Here is an 18664-nt window from a genome sequence, read left to right as displayed (position 1 = left end):
CAAGCGTATGTATTGACAATTATCTGCTAAGAGCAAGTGCATGAACATTATTTGCAAAGGTGTTCAATTGCGATCTACTGCTGCAGCTGGACACGTACGAATGGTTGCTATGGGTTACTAACAAAAACTTATATGGAATCTGTTACAATTTGCAGAACTTTTGGAGAGAGGAGAGAATTGAGTATTGTGTATGAACTAGGACTCTCCTACCCAGATTTCTTTCCCTGTTTATTCCTATTAGAGATTGTATATGAACGTTTATATGGTGGTCTTAATATATTTTTTAACACATTGTGGAACACTTATACTTTAGATAATATTAGCTGGTGCTGCGCCTTCACAAGGGCCCTGTGAGACACAGACGCCACTACTCTATTCTATTTTATTTTCTTATATCTTATTTTATTATATATTGTCACATGTGCCGGAATACGTTTGTCTATTGTCTTGTAACTGTATTGTAGCATGTAGCTATTTACGAACTTAAAATCTAACTGCCATTTTAGAAAACTTTTAACATGTCATAGACTTAAGAAAACAATGTCCTAAAATAAACTTGTAAACTAGAATAACATTTTTAATTTTTGTGGTATAAAGATGTATACATTAGACTTATGGCCCAAATGTGATGTGAAATGGAAATACTGCTACTACATTTCTGCAATGCGCTGAAAAACAATAGTTCTGCTTTCTGCATGGCTGACTTGCCCTTGTATTAATCTATTGTATAGTACAACATGTATGTACAATTTGTGCTATACAGGAGATTTTGCTATGCATATCTATGTATATCAATACATGAACCTTGTTCTCCTTGACGTGATTGCATAGCCCTCGCATGCTCTTAATCTGAGTTGACAGCATATACTTATCCCCTTAGTGTTTGTCATACATAGTGCAGATGTCGAGATTTCCATGACTTGTGCTCTGTGTGTAAGCTATGTGTTGCATATTTTAATGTACTCTGCAATGGTTCCTAAATACAGGGACGAGGCAGCTCAGAAGCTTAGTGTGTCCTCAGGACAGACCCGTGCCGGTGTGACAGAAGTCGATGCTGCCCTTTTCCTCAGAAACCGCACGCAATCACATGGTGAGGAATCTTGTCTATCCATTCTTAATATGAGTATGACGTACGGTATATTTTTATGTATAGCAATATTTTGAAAACAATCTAATATATTTAGCAGTTGGTTTTTGCCAGAAATTTCTGTCACTCTAAATCTTTTGCATTTGTCTGAATGGGGTTGAACGGAACAGCCGCAGAAGTTCCTGCAACAAATCTTCTTAATGTGAATGCACCCTTAAAAGAATATTAACTGTCCGTAGTAACCATTGACTCTTCATCTTTTCTAGGACATGACTCCGACTCAGACAGCGAGCTTTCCCTGGATGAGCATAGCAGCTCATATGCTTCCTCTCATTCATCTGACAGTGAAGAAGAGGAGATTGAAACAGAGCAACAGTGGAAACCAACTAGCCCTAAAAACAATGAGCGTGGACCAGTTCATAGCACCCCAAAAGGTAAAGGTATAGAGACAACCATGAAAATAAAGAATAATTGGTGGTAGATTTAGAAAAAAAGTATAAGCAATTTTTTTCATGTAAAATGACAATTAGACAGAATCTCATTTATAGCAACCAGCCAGATCACCTTGTTCATTTTGTTATTGATGGAAGAATGACAGCCTTAAGACCGAATTGAATGGCACTTGCATTTTAGAACATTGTATGCTTTTTATATCTAAAGTATGAGTAAAAGAGGGAAAGTATAAGATACATATAAGAAGTTTACCAGGCTACTTTAATCATGTGTAAAGTATTGTTATTGTCTTTTGACACTGTACAGGGTGTGCTTCCAAGATGTTGCCCTTCGTATATGTTCTACATGGAAAGTATCTAAAAGTATTGATCTACGTCCTACATAGTTTTATCTGTTACGGTTATATATAATATGCAGGAATCTTGTCTTTATCCATGACCATAAACAGTTTAATTTATTACTAATACATATGACGTTTGCCTTGGTCCTCCAGATTGCTTAATTTTTATTTTTCTCTGTACATCACACTTGGAAAAGGTCCCCCGCGACCAAAATATTGTGTTACTGATGCTTCATATGGCTTCCTTCTATATATATTAGGGGAATACCCCCTTTATCATGCCTTCTGGATATCTACTTAACAAAAGTATTAAATGTTAAATCACTGTGTTTATTTGAAAAATACAAATAAAAAGAACAAACTCTTAGGGCCCATGTGCACTACAGAATTTCTGGTGCAGCAGCCTCCCATTGTCATCAATAGGTTTCTGCTGCACTGTGCACATTTCGGAAATTCAAATACCGGATTCGCCAAAATAATTATTTCAGCAGAATATTGTGTGATCATAGCATCAATTCATTTAGCAGCCCTTGCTACAAGCAGAATGTCCTCCTGGAATTTCTTCAGGTGGATATTCCATAGTGTGCACATACCCTTATAACATTTATGTGGAGTTATCTGTTTAACGCTTTAGGATTGAGGAATCCTTTACACTGGCCCCTTCTATACTGTTTTGGAAGAATGACAGCTGTCACCTGATTGGCTGATGTGCATAGACTTCTGGTGTCTGTTCTCGTTTTGTTAAATTTCTACCTTGCTTTTGTGTACAGTGGATTCAGTACCAAATCATGTCAAACCCTACTGGCCAGCTGACTGTGTGACTGCCAGTGACAGTGAAGATCAGAATGGCAAATGCAAGTTGAAAGTGGAGACTAAAGTAAATGTAGAGCTACACAATGAAACCAAGGCCAACCACTGTGGAGACACCCCTCATGACAAAGAGAACGAAGCTCAGAACAAGGATGGCAAACTTAATAGCAATCAAAATAACCAGCAGCCAGAGCTCAGGAAGGGTAAGGCCTATCTATATATTCGTGAGCTTTTTAAAACTAGGACCTTTCTCATATTGTGCAAATCTAAAAACATGACAGGGGTTTGACCCTTTCTGATGAAATGTTGATGACTTTGTCCTCTTTATTGTTTACATGAGCACAACCACTCCATATTAACATGGGAGCTGTGCCACGTACTGAAGCTTTTCTTATTCACAAACTATTCTGTTAGCGTAACTGCACACTAAACTGTAATTGGTTGTAAGTGGTTGACTTCAATGTCTCTGAATGCAGTTAACTCCCTTTATTCACTTTCTCTACACTCCTATTAAAGGGTACCTCTCATCAAAAAAACTTTTGATATATTATAGATTAATGTATGCAGAATAACTTTACAATTGCATGTTATAAAAAAATATGCTTCTTTCTATTTAATTTTCCACTTTAAAGAAATGACCACTAGGGGTCTCCCTACCAGTCCTGGCAGCAAGCATTTCAGACTCATGCTGGAGTCCTAAACACTATGAGCTGCCAGTCTGCTTTGTTCACAAAGGAGAACACTCAGAGCTGCCAGCCTGCTTTGTTCACAGCCTGTTTGGCTGTGAACAAAGCAGGCTGGCAGCTCTGAGTGTTTAGGACTCCAGCATGAGTCAGAAATGCTTGCTGACAGGACTGATCGGGAAAATACAATAGAAAGAAGCATATTTTTCATTAACATGCTATTGGAAAGTTATTCAACATTCATTAATCTAAAATATATCGAAAGTTTATTTGATGAGAGGTACCCTTAAAGCTTCTGAAGTAGTTTCTAGATTGGCGGTCACTAATAGGTCCGGACCCAGCTGCCATCTGCTCCTGACCCAGCTCAGAAATAGAGCTGAAAACATTAGCGTGCAATTTGCTGCCATCCAGTGGGTACACTGCTATAGGTCCTAGGACCCCCATCAGTTATACTGCACTATGCCCATTCTGTTGCCGCTCTGGCTCTGCTCCCTGCCAGTAATATAACATTCTATGGAGGAGCATGTGATATTCACATCACTTTTCTTTCTCCATAGCAAAAGAGTAAAGCTTTCTATGATAAAATCCTGCAAAAAATTAAATAAAAAAAATTTGACTCATGCTTCAGAAAGACTACAGATTTTCCTTATCTCTCGGGATCACTTGAGTGCTATCTGCTAAGGAGTTAATACAGAGGAATGATTCTTTCCATTAATATAACCAATGACAATCTAGCTTTCATATGCGACAATGATGCATGTGTTTCCCTCATAGTTGTCCTGCCCTTTATATTTACCTAATGAGTCAAGTTTACTCAAGAACAAAAGCCCTGCATGACTTATTCTTCCCGTGTCACTCAGTGTTCCTTTCAACTTTCTCCTGGAGATTTGTGACATCAGTAATAGAATAGAACAGTACATTTTATGTGATAGGGCAGAGTGCAATGTAGCAGAAGGACACATATCTGTCCCATCCAGTAAGAAGCAAAAAGAAAGTGATCCATGAAAGTGACCATGTTCTTGTGGAATAACCATAGAGAACACCATTGACTGTCATAATGCCTAAAGCATGGGGGAGGATTTTATTAAGGCTTGTACACCAGTTACTTGGCATACAAATGTTTTCTTGTAATCCAGATCTTAGCTGGCAAATATTTCCATCTAAAGGCCAACAGAAAACAAATATACGCTATATATATTAAGTATGAATATGTGTATGAAATGTCAGTTTTACTTAAAAATTGTAATTTTAAAAGAAAACCACAGCATTTTCTGTAATATATAAATATGTTGTAGGTGGCCACTGCAGTAAAATACCACAACAAGTAAACTGCCATGCTAACACGTGGCCTAAGTAAGACTTCAAGTGCACTATGCTCAATACATGTTTATAATGCTTTTTATAGGGATCCTGAAAAACAAAGTCACATACCCACCACCGTTGACTGATAAAAACATGAAAAATCGTTTACGTGAGAAGTTGGCCGACTATAATCACAGTACGATCTCATCAAGGACTTCTTCTGTGTGCTCAAATGATGGTGTCCGTCCAGTAACAGACAACTCAATAACCCTAAAAAATTCACGGAGAGACCATTCCCGGGAACAGCTCAATGGCATAGCAATGAATGTGCAGGTGGCACCTACGAATGGGGAAACTTCAGATTCTGAGTAAGTATACATGAATGGTGGAATATATGGAGCTTCGCTCTATTCTTTAAGACAATGCTTTATTGAGTAGAATATCTCTAGAAAGGTATCACACCTAAATGTGGAGTTTGAAGCATGACAGCAATGCTAAGGGATGTTTTTATTATAGTGCTATCAAGGCATTTAGTATAACTATGGTATGTTACATATGTAAGGATCTCAGTAATTGTACTACCCCACAGATGAGCCATGTTTCCCTGTATAGTAAATACAGCTCCGAATATCCAATCTAGTAGTGGCCATATTTAGAATAATAGATGCCTCTCTTCTGCAGTCATTTTGTGCACTCGATTATGTGTCCATCTTCACCATTTCTAACATATTACTAACATATTACGTTGTTAAAATCAAATCACATTGTTTAACCCATATTGTTTCATATGTCATCTTTACATTCACTTGTATTCCACTGGATTGCCTACTTGTTCTTGCTATTGCCTAGCAAACCCTTTAAGGCAAACTGTGCTGTTTTTTATAGGGTAACAAGCAATCTCATTTCGCTGGAGCAGAAAGTCAGATTTTAACATAAGGCAAAAGTTTTCTAAAGCTAAACAATTGGTAAATGGATTTCCTCCACATAACTAGTAAAATTTACTTTTGCATGGGTACCAAACATGGCCAACTGGTGGCAGGGTTATATATGCATGCTTGTTCTGGAAGTCTTTCTTTCCTTGGAATTGTGCATGACCAACAAGCTAACATTTATGTATGACGTTCTTATCTAACCCTAACCCTGCATGATCCCTTCTTTCATGAACAGCGGCAGTAATGAAACTTCAATTTGAATCATCAGGAAACTGTGAAGGCTGGTAGTGATCGAGAGACCTCGCCCCGAGCTTGTGATGCCCTCTACACCTGGGATAATACAGAAAAGCACAAGTGTCACGGCTGAGGATATATTGTTGCTAATGCAATTACCTACAATGGCAGACTTGTGACTGCTTCCTAATACACATACATATATATATATACATATATATCGGAAGGCTGTGCTATCAGCACCCAGTGCCAAATGTGTGACACTAAGCAAAGTTCCATTGCCCTGGATGAAAAGGACATCACAGTAGAGACTGGCAGATACCTGGAGCCATACATTGCAGAGGAGACTGCTTTGTGGTGCAGTCAAAGCTAAAGACTCTTGAATTAATGTACATACAATGGGACTACTATGTTGAAATTGGCATTCTACAGACGGCCCTTTTCTCTGGGGCCCCGTCAGTGCTGATTTGCTTGTGTTCTGTCACAATGTGACCTTCCAGCCTACTGAACAATATACACCGGAATATGACACCAAGTGCCCTTCATTCATTTCACCACATTATAATGTGTCTTAAAATCTCACCCGATGTATAAATCTATAACACTGACTGTAGATATTTTTTTTTTATATATTTTGTATGAAGACTTTTTTTAAAAAGAAAAAAAAAGCTCTTTTTGTAAATTTTACACTAGAACTAGTTTGTTTCTTTGATACTCGAAGACCTGCTGAGGACAGATATTTTTATATTAAGATTGCACATTGTTACTTGAATTTTAACCTTTTATTTTTCAGAAAACTCAACAGTTTTTATTTTAAAGTGAAATTTTTAATGTTGATTATTTTACAAACCTGTGCCCTAAGTCGAGACAAAAAAAAATCACATACTCGTGCTGCCAAGTAATTGTGATCCTTGTCATTACCGCCACGTCACAATTAATGCCTTCTTTTTTATTTTGTGAGATTTGAGGCCTTCTTTGACTATCCATCCAGTTGTAAAACCTTTCAGAGCTTCCTTTCATGTCCGCAAAAAGCTGGAATATGTTGTCAAAATGCCACATAAACTGTGTGGTTCATCCTACCTGAAATCAGCATCGACACTGTGTATACCTTGCGGCCCTACACAGTACTGTCCAACTCTTCTGGGGTGTTGGTTTTCGTTAAATAACAAATGATACAATGTTCAATAATTGAATGTGTATTTTTATTTAATTCATTGGTTTTGAAAAAAGCAATGCAGATTTTCTATTTCTAATTTTAGTCATTTTGTGCTCCAGAAATCTCCCCTACACACAGGCTAGCTCAAAAGCAGTGCCTGGGCTTTGTAAAAGTGCAGAAGCTTTTTGATGTGCACCCTGTTAAAAAAGTGATCCTTTTATGTATCTCTTACATTGTGATTTTAATATTGGACAAGATAGGATTTAAGGGAGAAGATTTTATTGTGGGAGACATTTCTGGTATGTTTATTTTGTGTGTGTGTTCACTAAAAGAAGATCTCCACACAGGGAGCTTTAATACAGGGTGCACATTCTAAAGCTTCAGCACTTTAACCCTAGGAACACCCTTTAATATAGAGTCATTTATGTGCCTGTACTACAGTATTGTGTATGGCATGACCAGTACAATTTGGCCTTATATTATCTATACATTGGTACTGTTAGATTTTACTTTTAGTGTAATACAGACACAAAGCCTAAACCTGCCATGGTTCTGATGAATTGGACTTAACTAGAGAATCCTATAGTGATTTAAGTCTGGTTTGGTAGACTGGTATGTTTAGGTGTCGGTGTTGCAGCTGTAATATGGAAGCTAAAATGTCTGCATTTATGGCTGTATTTCAGCCATCTGAAGGCCACACTGACTAGCAACATTTCCCTCAGGATGGCCAAATGCTTGTGTGGGTTTTATTTTGTTTGAAAGGAACCCAAACAGATTTATGTGTAGTAGATGTTTGGTGTCAGTGAAGTGCCTTATAGCAAGTCACTAATTTAGCATTTGTTTTTTCATGTTTATGTTCTGTCTCAGCATTATTACCTACTTTAGAGCCCATGGTTATTAGAAAAATGTCCATTTCAGAATACTTTATACTGTTTCTGTCTACCTTAGTGCATTTATGGAGTCATCTGGTATGCAGTATCTATGTACACATGTCCATTGCAGAAAAAGATTGTACAATGGACATTATGACCCTGCTCAATGTTTGCAAAGGCAAATAAGTGTTAAATATTTGGCAAGGTGTTTTTTTTTTCTGTAAATTTTATTTTTATGACAAATACTAGACACTGGATTTTTTACATGTATATTTATTGATGTACAAAACACTGGAAAAAAACTGAACTGATAAGATGGAATAGTAAATTAAAATGTTCAACTTGTTCCTGTGTCTTGGGCCATTTCTTAGTTATTATTAAACTTGTGAAAAATGTCTTTTGAACTGACCTGGAAGTCTGTAGTGTATTAGTGAAGACATGCCGGTTTTCAGTAAAAGCGCTGGGCCACAGCCAGTTCTTAGCTGGCAGCCAATAGGGAAATGTGAAATGCCATACCTACACAACACTTGGTGGCTTTTTTTTTTTCACCCTTTTGTGGTGATTTTTGAAAATCGCCAACCCCCAACACACACATATGTGGCTTTTTTTTTTTTTTTTATCCCATAGACCTCTGTAGGTAAAAAAAAAAAAATATTTGAAAACATTTTTCCTAGCATCACATGGGGAAATAATTAGATGACTTGTAATGGGAAATATGCAGGGGAAACACACCTTATAAAAATAAAAACCTAATATAACTAATACGTAACTTTTTAGGGGGAAAAAAGCCACAAAAAACTCCATTATGGAGGACAAAAATAGAGGACAGTTTTTTGCGGAGTTTTTTTCCGTTCCTGTCTGAACAGAGTGGTGCAGTCACCCATGCACACCGCCACTCCATTTATTGTCCAAGGAAGCTGTTGGACGTAGCTGAGTCCTATATTCTGTTATCTTCTGCAGCTTCCATTAGTCCAAACGAATACTTGAATGCAGCACATTATGATCAGAGTTTTATCTTTTGAATTGGATGTCTCTACATTTATCCAAATGTATATTGTAACATATTAAATTCTCTTTTTTATTAAATTTTTTACCTCGGTATATGAAGTGACAAAAAATCACCAATTCCGGGCTTTAGTATATTTTCAAGTCTAAGCCATTCACTATGCAGTTTCATTAATGTATTTTAATATCCTGGACATTTCCGCACGCAATAATACCAAATATGTTAGTTAATTTTTATTTATATTATTTTATTTGAAAACATGGGAAATGGGGGTGAATTTACTTTTTATTAGGGAAGGGAATTCACATTTATTACAACATTTGTTTTTTTTCATATTCTTCCTAGACTATTATTAGTGATGAGCGGCACAGGCCATATTCAAATTTGCAATATTTTGCGAATATATGAAATCCGCATATTCGGTATGTTTGTTATTTTTTATATGAAAATTCGTAATGAAATTCACATAGTGTGCATGCGCAATTATATCTTTCCCCTAAAAGAAGGGAGGGATCAGTGTCCTCTGACTGGAAATGCCAATATTTGCATATTCGCAAAAAAAAAAACTAAAACGAATATTCGTCATTACGAATATATATATCGCTATAATCAAAATATTTGCGAAATCGCTAAGTGCCGATTTTCGCGGTAAAAATTCGCATTTCGAATACTAACTATTATATGCAATATTTTGAATGCAAACACTGGTCAATGCTGTGCCATAGCATAACATTAATCAGTGTTATTGGTGCTCTGCTTATACAGGCTCCCTGTATACTCGGAGTGCCGATCAGGTGCTCGGAGGCAGGTAAGGAAGGGCCCTCCAGCTATCATGTCAGTTGAGTGGGACCCCGTGTTCGCACAGCTCAGGTCCCAAGCAGTCCACCCTCAACCCACCGTCAACTGTAGTTTACAGATTTTAGAGCCCATAATGACTTTTGACTCAGTCCTGTGTACCACACTATATCAGCCCATCTTATGCATATTCATTATTCTCCACTCTCACATCATAGTAAAGTGAGAGCCTATAGAAATACAACTGCTACAAAATAACGGGTCCAGCAGTAAGGACCAAAATAATAATGTGAAGGAAAACTCCCAACAAAATATATAATGAATACAGGTCAATTCTTATTGAGAATAAGAGTGGGGAGAATATTGAGACTTAACCTTTATTTGACTCAGATAATAAAATCAAAAAAACACCAAGTGCCAAATGTATATCAGAAAAAAAAATTCTAATTAAAGCCGAATATATTCCAGGGAGGGCTGAGATTCAGAGCCTCCCAAGAAGATACATCCACAGAATAACCTTATAGTCACCAGAGTACTGATAGAACATCATCCTAATAGCAACCATCCCGTGGTCATCTGCTCAGATTGCACCAACACATATCATGAAAGGATATTTCAAAATTAAGGTACCCTACGCATTTCTGTCGCGATGTTGCGACGTCCTCTGGGGGTCGCCCAAAAGTTACTACGCTGTATGTGGTACTCTGATAAAAGGTACTACCATCATAGAAAACAGTTCCTAATCAAAAATATCACTTAGTGCAGAAAAATTAATTACTTAGTGCATAATCATAGAGATATTAATATACATCCTTGAGGGATGGCAACCCATAATATCGAGTATGTCCTTTTATAATAATGAACCCATGTGAAGGATATGTTTTATGGCCCATGAGACCCCAGGGATCTGTACGAAAAATACAGTGGAAAAAACACAAGAAGATACTGTGTCAACCAATTGTTCCTGAAGAAGAAAATCCCCCTATGCACATGCGGTCCTACTCACAACCACCCATAGGTTTATCAGGATAACCTAGAGGAAAGATTGCAGAGAATATTCCAGTCATTGATAAAATCCCACCTGCAATGCAAACGGGATATGGGGGAAACCGCTCTGCAGTATACTCACGGGCTCGATATTCGGCACATAAGTGAGATGCAGCGCACATCTGCAATAGCAGGGAGGCGAGACGTTCGGCTTCTCTGCGCCGTCTGCACGTGTCAGTGGTGTCTGACGTTATATCCGGTTCCATTGCCGTGCCACGTCAGAGGAGCCACGCCCCAGTCTGACATCAGTATTGGGCGTAGCTGATTGCTTGTGCGCCGCACTTAGTATCAGCACAGGGAACACATATAATCAAAGAGTGATTGACTGACATCAATGTTCCGTCACCGGATCACTTATGATATATATATATATATATATATATATATATGGTGTTCTCGTGGGCTATAGATAGTAGATATTGGATATATAGATATTCTAAAAATTCCGTATTTATTTTCCTACATTTTTACCATAGCATATATGGCCCTGACATGTATAGTAAATACATAATGCTTCAGGGACACATTCCAGTGTGTCCATTATTCACACACCGTATTATTCAGGTATATAGAGGTAGCTTAGAAAGGATACCCATAGAAATAAAGCAACTTTGAAATTTAGACCGGGGTAAAATGAAGTGGTGATCCGTGCTAGGTGCCCCTATAAACGTAAGCAGGGCACTCTGCCGCTGTTCAACAAGGCACGGGTCAGCACCACATAGACCCACAGCTATTAATAAACGAAAAGTAATTATAATAGATGTTTTAATGAGACATAGCGTACCCATCTGAGAGGGAGGGGACAAAGGATATGTAGGCTTATTTGGGGGGAACAGGGGGGCACAGATCACTAGATAAGGATAATGTAAATCCATTCTTCCACGATGCGGTCATGGGGACAAAGGAGAGGGTCTTGGGGTCCCTAAAGGAGTAGGGGAGGATGTAATAACAGGGCTTAAAGGGGTATTCCAGGCAAAAACTTTTTTTTATATAAGGGTACCTTAATTTTGAAATTTCCTTTCATGATATGTGTTGGTGCAATCTGAGCAGATGACCATGGGATGGTTGCTATTAGGGTGATGTTCTATCAGTACTCTGGTATAAGGTTATTCTGTGGATGTATCTTCTTGGGAGGCTCTGAATCTCAGCCCTCCCTGGAATATATTCGGCTTTAATCAAAATTAGTTTTTTCTGATATACATTTTGCACTTGGTGTTTTTTTTATTTTTATTATCTGAGTCAAATAAAGTTTTAACCCCTTAAGGACGCAGCCCATTTTGACCTTAAGGACGCAGACGTTTTTTGCAAATCTGACCACTGTCACTTTAAGCATTAAAGGGGTTATCCAGGAAAAAACTTCAGAAGCTCATAAGTACTGAAAGGATTAAGATTTTTTAATAGAAGTAATTTACAAATCTGTTTAACTTTCTGGAACCAGTTGATATATAAAAAAAAGTTTTTTCCTGGAATACCCCTTTAATAACTCTGGGATGCTTTAACTTATAAATTTTATTACGTGATAGTTTTTTCGTGACATATTCTACTTTATGTTAGTGGTAAATTTTTGTAGATACTTGCATCATTTCTTGGTGAAAAAATCCCAAATTTCATGAAAAATTTGAAAATGTAGCATTTTTCGAACTTTGAAGCTCTCTGCTTGTAAGAAAGTAGACATTCCAAATAAATGATATGTTGATTCACATATACAATATGTCTAGTTTGTGTTTGCATCATAAAGTTGACATGTTTTGACTCTTTGAAGACATTATAGGGATTTTTAGTTAAGCAGCAATTTTTCATGAAAATTTCAAAATCGGAATTTTTCAGGGACCAATTCAGTTTCAAAGTGAATTTGAGGGTCTTTATGTTAGAAATACCCTATAATGGACCCCATTATGAAAACTGCACCCCTTAAAGTATTCAAAATGACATTCAGAAAGTTTGTTAACCCTTTAGGTGTTTCACAGGAATAGCAGCAAAGTGGAGGAGAAATTCTAAATCTTAATTTTTTACACTAACATGTTCTTGTAAACCCATTTTTTTTTCATTTTACAAGGGGTAATAGGTAAAAATGTCCCCCAAAATTTGTAAACCTATTTCTCTCGTGTAAGGAAATACCTCATATGTGGATGTAAAGTGTTCTGCGGGCGCAGTAGAGGGCTCAGAAGGGAAGGAGCGACAATGGGATTTTGGAGAACGAATTTTGCTGAAATGGTTTTTGGGGGGCATGTCTCATTTAGGAAGCCCCCATGGTGCCATAACAGCAAAAAAAAAAAACACATGGCACACTATTTTGGAAACTACACCCCTCAAGGAAGGTAACAAGAGGTATAGTGAGCCTTAACACCCCACAGGTGATTGACATGGACGTGAGAATGAAAATTTATATTTTTTTGACAAAAATGCTGGTGTTATCCCATTTTTCATTTTTACATGTTAGCATTTACACCCCACTGGCGTTTGACAGATTTTAAAATTTTAAGATTTTAACCCCTTAAGGACTCAGCCCATTTTGGCCTTAAGGACACAGACAATTTAATTTTTACGTTTTCATTTTTTCCTCCTCGCCTTCTAAAAATCATAACTCTTTTATATTTTCATCCACAGACTAGTATGAGGGCTTGTTTTTTGCGCGACCAGTTGTCCTTTGTAATGACATAACTCATTATATCATAAAATATATGGCGCAACCAAAAAACACTATTTTTGTGGGGAAATTAAAAAGAAAACGCAATTTTGCTAATTTTGGAAGGTTTCGTTTTCACGCCGTACAATTTACGGTAAAAATGACGTGTGTTCTTTATTCTGAGGGTCAATACGATTAAAATGATACCCATTATTACATACTTTTCTATTATTGTTGCGCTTAAAAAAATCACAAACTTTTTAACCAAATTAGTACGTTTATAATCCCTTTATTTTGATGACCTCTAACTTTATTTTTCCGTATAAGCGGCGTTATGAGGGCTCATTTTTTGCGCCATGATCTGTACTTTTTTTTTATACCACATTTGCATATAAAAAACTTTTAATACATTTTTTATAAATTTTTTTTTATAAAATTTATAAAAAAAAAGTAGCAATTTTGGACTTTTTTTTTTTTACGTTCACACCGTTCACCTTACGGGATCATTAACATTTTATTTTAATAGTTCGGACATTTACGCACGCGGCGATACCAAATATGTCTATTAAATTTATTTTTTACGCTTTTTGGGGGTAAAATAGGAAACAACGGACGTTTTACTTTTTTATTGGGGGAGGGGATTTTTTACTTTTTTTTTACTTTTACATTTTTTTTTACATTTGAATAGTCCCCATAGGGGACTATTCATAGCAATACCATGATTGCTAATACTGATCTGATCTATGTATAGGACATAGAACAGATCAGTGTTATCGGCTATCTTCTGTTCTGGTCTGCTCGATCTCAGACCAGAGCAGAAGACGCCGGGAGCCGGAAGGAGGAAGGTGAGGGGACCTCCGTGCGGCGTTCTGAATGATCGGATCCCCGCAGCAGCGCTGCGGGCGATCCGATCATTCATTGAAATCGCACACTGCCGCAGATGCCGGGATCTGTATTGATCCCGGCACCTGAGGGGTTAATGGCAGACGCCCGCGAGATTGCGGGCGTTGGCAATTGCCGGCGGGTCCCTGGCTGCGATCAGCAGCCGAGATCAGCCGTGCATGACACAGGCATCACTCCGATGCCCGCGGTTATGCACAGGACGTAAATGTACGTCCTGGTGCGTTAAGTACCACCGCACCAGGACGTACATTTACGTCCTGCGTCCTTAAGGGGTTAAAAATTACATTTTTCATTTTCACGGAATACTGTTCCAAAAATCTGTCAGACACCTGTGGGGTGTAAGTGCTCACTGTACCCCTTATTACATTCCGTGAGGGGTGTAGTTTCCAAAATGGGGTCTCATGTGGAGGGGGGGGTCCACTGTTCTGGCACCATGCGGGCTTTGTAAACACACATGGCATACAATTCCAGCCAAATTCTCTCTCTATCAAAAAGCCCAATAGCGCTCCTTCTCTTCTGAGCATTGTAGTTCGCCCGCAGAGCAGTTTACATCCACATATGGGGTATTTCCATACTCAGAAAAAATGGTGTTACAAATTTTGGGGGGGCTTTTTCTCCTATTACCCTTGTGAAAATAAAAACTTTGGTGTAACACTAGCATTTTAGTGAAAAAAAATCTGATTTTTCATTCTCATGTCCAACTTAAACGAAAATTTGTCAAACACCTGCGGGGTGTTAAGGCTCACTATATCCCTTGTTCCGTTCCGTGAGGGGTGAAGTTTCCAAAATGGGGTCACATGTGGGTGATTTTTTTTTTTGCGTTGTATGTCAGAACTGCTGTAACTATCAGCCACCCCTGTGCAAATCACCAATTTAGACCTCAAATGTACATAGTGCGCTATCACTTTTGAGCCATGTTGTGCGCCCGCAGAGCACTTTACACCCACATATGGGGTATATCTGTACTCTGGAGTCATTATTTTGGGGTAATTTTGGGGGTCTTTTTTTCCTTTTACCTCTTGTAAAAATGAAAAGTATGGGGCAACACCAGCATGTTAGTGTAAAAATTTGCTTTACCTTTTCATACGGGGTAAAAGGAGAAAAAGCCCACAAAATTTGTTAGGCAATTTCTCACGAGTACGGAAATACCCCATATGTAGCCCTAAACTGTTGCCTTGAAATACGACAGGGCTCCGAAGTGAGAGAGCGCCATGTGCGTTTGAGGCCTAAATTAGGGATTTGCATAGGGACGGACACGGCAGTGTTCCCCAAACAGGGTGTCTCGTGCTGTCAATGGCTGTCCGGCAATACCGGGAGTTATTTTGCAACAGCTGGAGGCTCCATTTTGGAAACACTGCTGTATAAGCCGTTTTTAATTTTTATTGGGGGGCAGTGTAGGGGGTGTATATGTAGTGTTTTACCCTTTATTTTGTGTAGGCGTAGTGTAGTGTTTTTAGGGTACATTCACATGGGCGGGGGTTCACAGCGAGTTTCCCGCTGGGAGTTTGAGCTACGGCGGAAAACATGCTGCAGCTCAAACTTAAAGCGGGAAACTCGCTGTAAACGCGCCTGTCTGAATGTACCCTCTACATTCACATGGGAGGGTGGGTAAACCTCCAGCTGTTGCAAAACTACAACTCCCAGCATGCACTGTGACAAACCATGCATGCTGGGAGTTGTAGTTATGCAACAGCTGGAGGCACACTGGTTTGGAAACACTAAGTTAGGTAACAGACTACCGCAGTGTTTCCAAACCAGTATACCTCCAGCTGTTGCAAAACTACATCTGCCAGCATGCATGGTCTGTCAATGCATGCTGGGAGTTTTGCAACAGCTGGAGGCACACAGGTTGGGAAACACTGAGTTAGGAAACAGACAGTGTTTCCCAACCAGTGTGCCTCCAGTTGTTGCAAAACTACAACTCCCAGCATGTCGGAGAGCCAAAGGGCATGGTGGGAGTTGTAGTTTTGCAACATCTGGCCCTTCAGATGTTGCCGAACTACAACGCTCAACATGCCTGGACAGTCTTGGCATGCTGGGGGTTGTAGTTTTGCAACATCTGGAAGTGCACAGTTCGGAGACCACTATACAGTGGTCTCCAAACTGTAGCCCTCCAGATGTTGCAAAACATGGCTATCTGGGCATGCTGGGAGTTGTAGTTGGGAAACTACAATGCAGCAGTGAAGATCACTTACCAGATTTTCACTGCTGCATTCTGCTGCCGCCGGTCCCCCGCTGTATGCCGCCGGTAACCGCTGCCATCTTTGCCCCGCTCTGCCCGGACTTCCAAGACGGGCAGAGCAGGGATCTCAACTTTGAAACCCCCCCAGCCCTGCAATCGGCCAATCGCAGGGGATAGGAGGAGGTGGCACCCCCGCCACCTTGCTCCTATCCTTTAGGATGATGGGAGCTGTCTCTGACTAGTCCGATCATCCCTATTTTCCAGGCTATCGGGTCACCAGAAAAGCAGTGAATCACTGGTCAGAATTGTGGGGGGGGGGGGGTCCCATAGATATCAGCAATCATCCTGTTCCGATCACTGCGCCTGGAGATGCGGTGATCAAGAAACGCAGCGCCATAAATGTATGGTGCTGTGCGCGCGAAGTGACACTTAGCAGCGCCGTACATTTACGGTGCTCGTCGTAAAGGGGTTAATATTCTCCCCACTCTTATTCTCAATAAGAATTGGATAAGACCTGTATTCACTAAAGTGAGAGCCTGCAGCAATGTGGGCGCTCTGGTGTTTTGCAGATTGAAGCCGACCGCAGTGAATCGTTCAGTCGGCACATTTTTGCCCCGTATGCGCTTTTACAACCAGACCTAAAACCGTGGTCGACCACGGTTTTAGGTGCGGGGAAAAAGCGCATACTGGGCAAAAATGAGCCGACCGAACGTTTCACTGCGGTCGGCACATTGAAATGAATTACATACGGGAGCGCATACAAAGGCATATGGGAGCGCAAGTTTTTAGCTCTCCCCTGCCGTATGCGCTCCCGTATGGGGGAAAAAGTAATGGGGACCCAGCCTTACAAGTTATCCTGGATATTTTCACACAAACCTGTTCATCAAACTGCTCAGTAACCTCTGTTCTATAACATTATGCCTGCCAAATGGACTGCATTTTCATCATGACACCCCTTTAACAGGCTTTGACTCAGGAACCATGCCATTAGCCTAATATAAGGGTTGTCTGGGTAGCAGAAAAAGTATTACCTGTGCTGCTTTCCAGCACTCACTTGCTTCCTTGGCACGTCACAGAAGCATACTTTCCGATAAGAGAGCGAATGGGTACCAAGTCATGTTCATAGTGTGTGGGCACAACCATGCCCTTTTGCAATGTCCAATAGATGCTCAACGTCACTGCAACATCATGCAGCTATTTGACATTGTGTGCAGAGATGTGATTCAGCCCTAATGTAAGGATTGTGTGACTTGGCACCTCACCTCTCTCTTCTCGTATACTTCCAAGATATGCCATGTTTCAAGTGTTCCCTGGACATACCCTGATATGGAGGGACGCCCTCTCAATGCAAGTCTATGGGAGGGGGCGTGACAGCCGCCACGCTCCCATAGACTTGCATTGAGGGAGCATCGCATGATGTCAAGATGGACGTGGCATGACTTCATGACCCCCGCAGCCGGCACCCAGTGTTCCGAATACTGGGGCAGTTTAGTACCCCCTTTAAGTGTGATTATTGAATACAAAGCCAGGAATAGATCATAGGTGGAGGGCATGTTTTAGAGAAAGACTCCGACTTCTCTTTTCAAATCCATTCATGGCTTTGTATACAATAAGGAGATTTTTTTAACACTTACCGTAAAATCTCTTTCTCGAAGGATCCATTGGGGGACACAGACCGTGGGTGTATGCTGCTGTCTCTAGGAGGTATGACACTATGGCAACAAAGAAGTAAGCTCCTCCCAGCAGGATATACCCGCCTCCAGGCCCTGAGCTAATCAGTTTTAGTACCAGAGCAATAGGAGAGGACCGACAGGTCAAGGAAAAAACATGAGCTGTCCGAGAACCAGAAGAAAATATATAACTGAACACACCCTCGGACAGAGAACCAAAGAGAAACCCAAAAGGGCGGGAGCTGTGTCCCCCAATGGATCCTTCGAGAAAGAGATTTTAAGGTAAGTGTTAAAAAAATCTCCTTTCCTCTATCGGCTCCATTGGGGGACACAGACCGTGGGACGTACCAAAGCCGTCCCTTGGGTGGGCAGATAATCAGTCAGGCAGACGGCTGTTCCACTACCGCCTGTAGCAATTTACGGCCCAGACTAGCATCAGCCGATGCGAAGGTATGAACCTGGAAGAACCTCGAGAGAGAGTGCAAAGACGACCAAGTAGCCGCCTTGCAAATCTGCGAGGCCGAGGAGAGCCCAGGATGCCCCAACAGAAACGGGTAGAATGAGCC

General features: G+C 39.9%; 2 protein-coding genes across 5 annotated transcripts in view; one reads left to right on the top strand and one right to left on the bottom strand.

Annotated features, from left to right (window-relative positions):
- The window catches only part of CELSR1 (cadherin EGF LAG seven-pass G-type receptor 1), a 174727-nt gene extending 166513 nt beyond the window's left edge, over positions 1-8214 (top strand). For 2 of the 4 annotated variants that reach the window (XM_056573691.1, XM_056573687.1), the window contains exons 31-36: positions 987-1090; positions 1354-1521; positions 2651-2893; positions 4779-5043; positions 5561-5640; positions 5876-8214. In XM_056573691.1, coding sequence (XP_056429666.1) covers positions 987-1090; positions 1354-1521; positions 2651-2893; positions 4779-5043; positions 5561-5606 — 826 coding nt within the window. In that variant the 3' untranslated portion in view covers positions 5607-5640; positions 5876-8214. Of the gene's footprint in view, positions 1-986; positions 1091-1353; positions 1522-2650; positions 2894-4778; positions 5044-5560; positions 5641-5842 lie in introns of all 4 variants that reach the window. The other 2 variants (XM_056573690.1, XM_056573689.1) reach the window with 2 other exon arrangements.
- TRMU (tRNA mitochondrial 2-thiouridylase) overlaps positions 5660-18664 on the bottom strand; it is a 65593-nt gene continuing 52588 nt past the window's right edge. Inside the window, exon 11 of the mRNA XM_056573694.1 lies at positions 5660-5937. Within this exon, the coding sequence (XP_056429669.1) occupies positions 5932-5937 (6 nt within the window). The 3' untranslated portion in view covers positions 5660-5931. The remainder of the gene's footprint in view (positions 5938-18664) is intronic.

The sequence above is a fragment of the Hyla sarda genome, chromosome 4, assembly GCF_029499605.1.
Source record: "Hyla sarda isolate aHylSar1 chromosome 4, aHylSar1.hap1, whole genome shotgun sequence".
Taxonomy (NCBI): domain Eukaryota; kingdom Metazoa; phylum Chordata; class Amphibia; order Anura; family Hylidae; genus Hyla; species Hyla sarda.
Note: the sequence above shows the minus strand (reverse complement) of the source record. Positions and strands in the feature narration are given on the sequence as shown.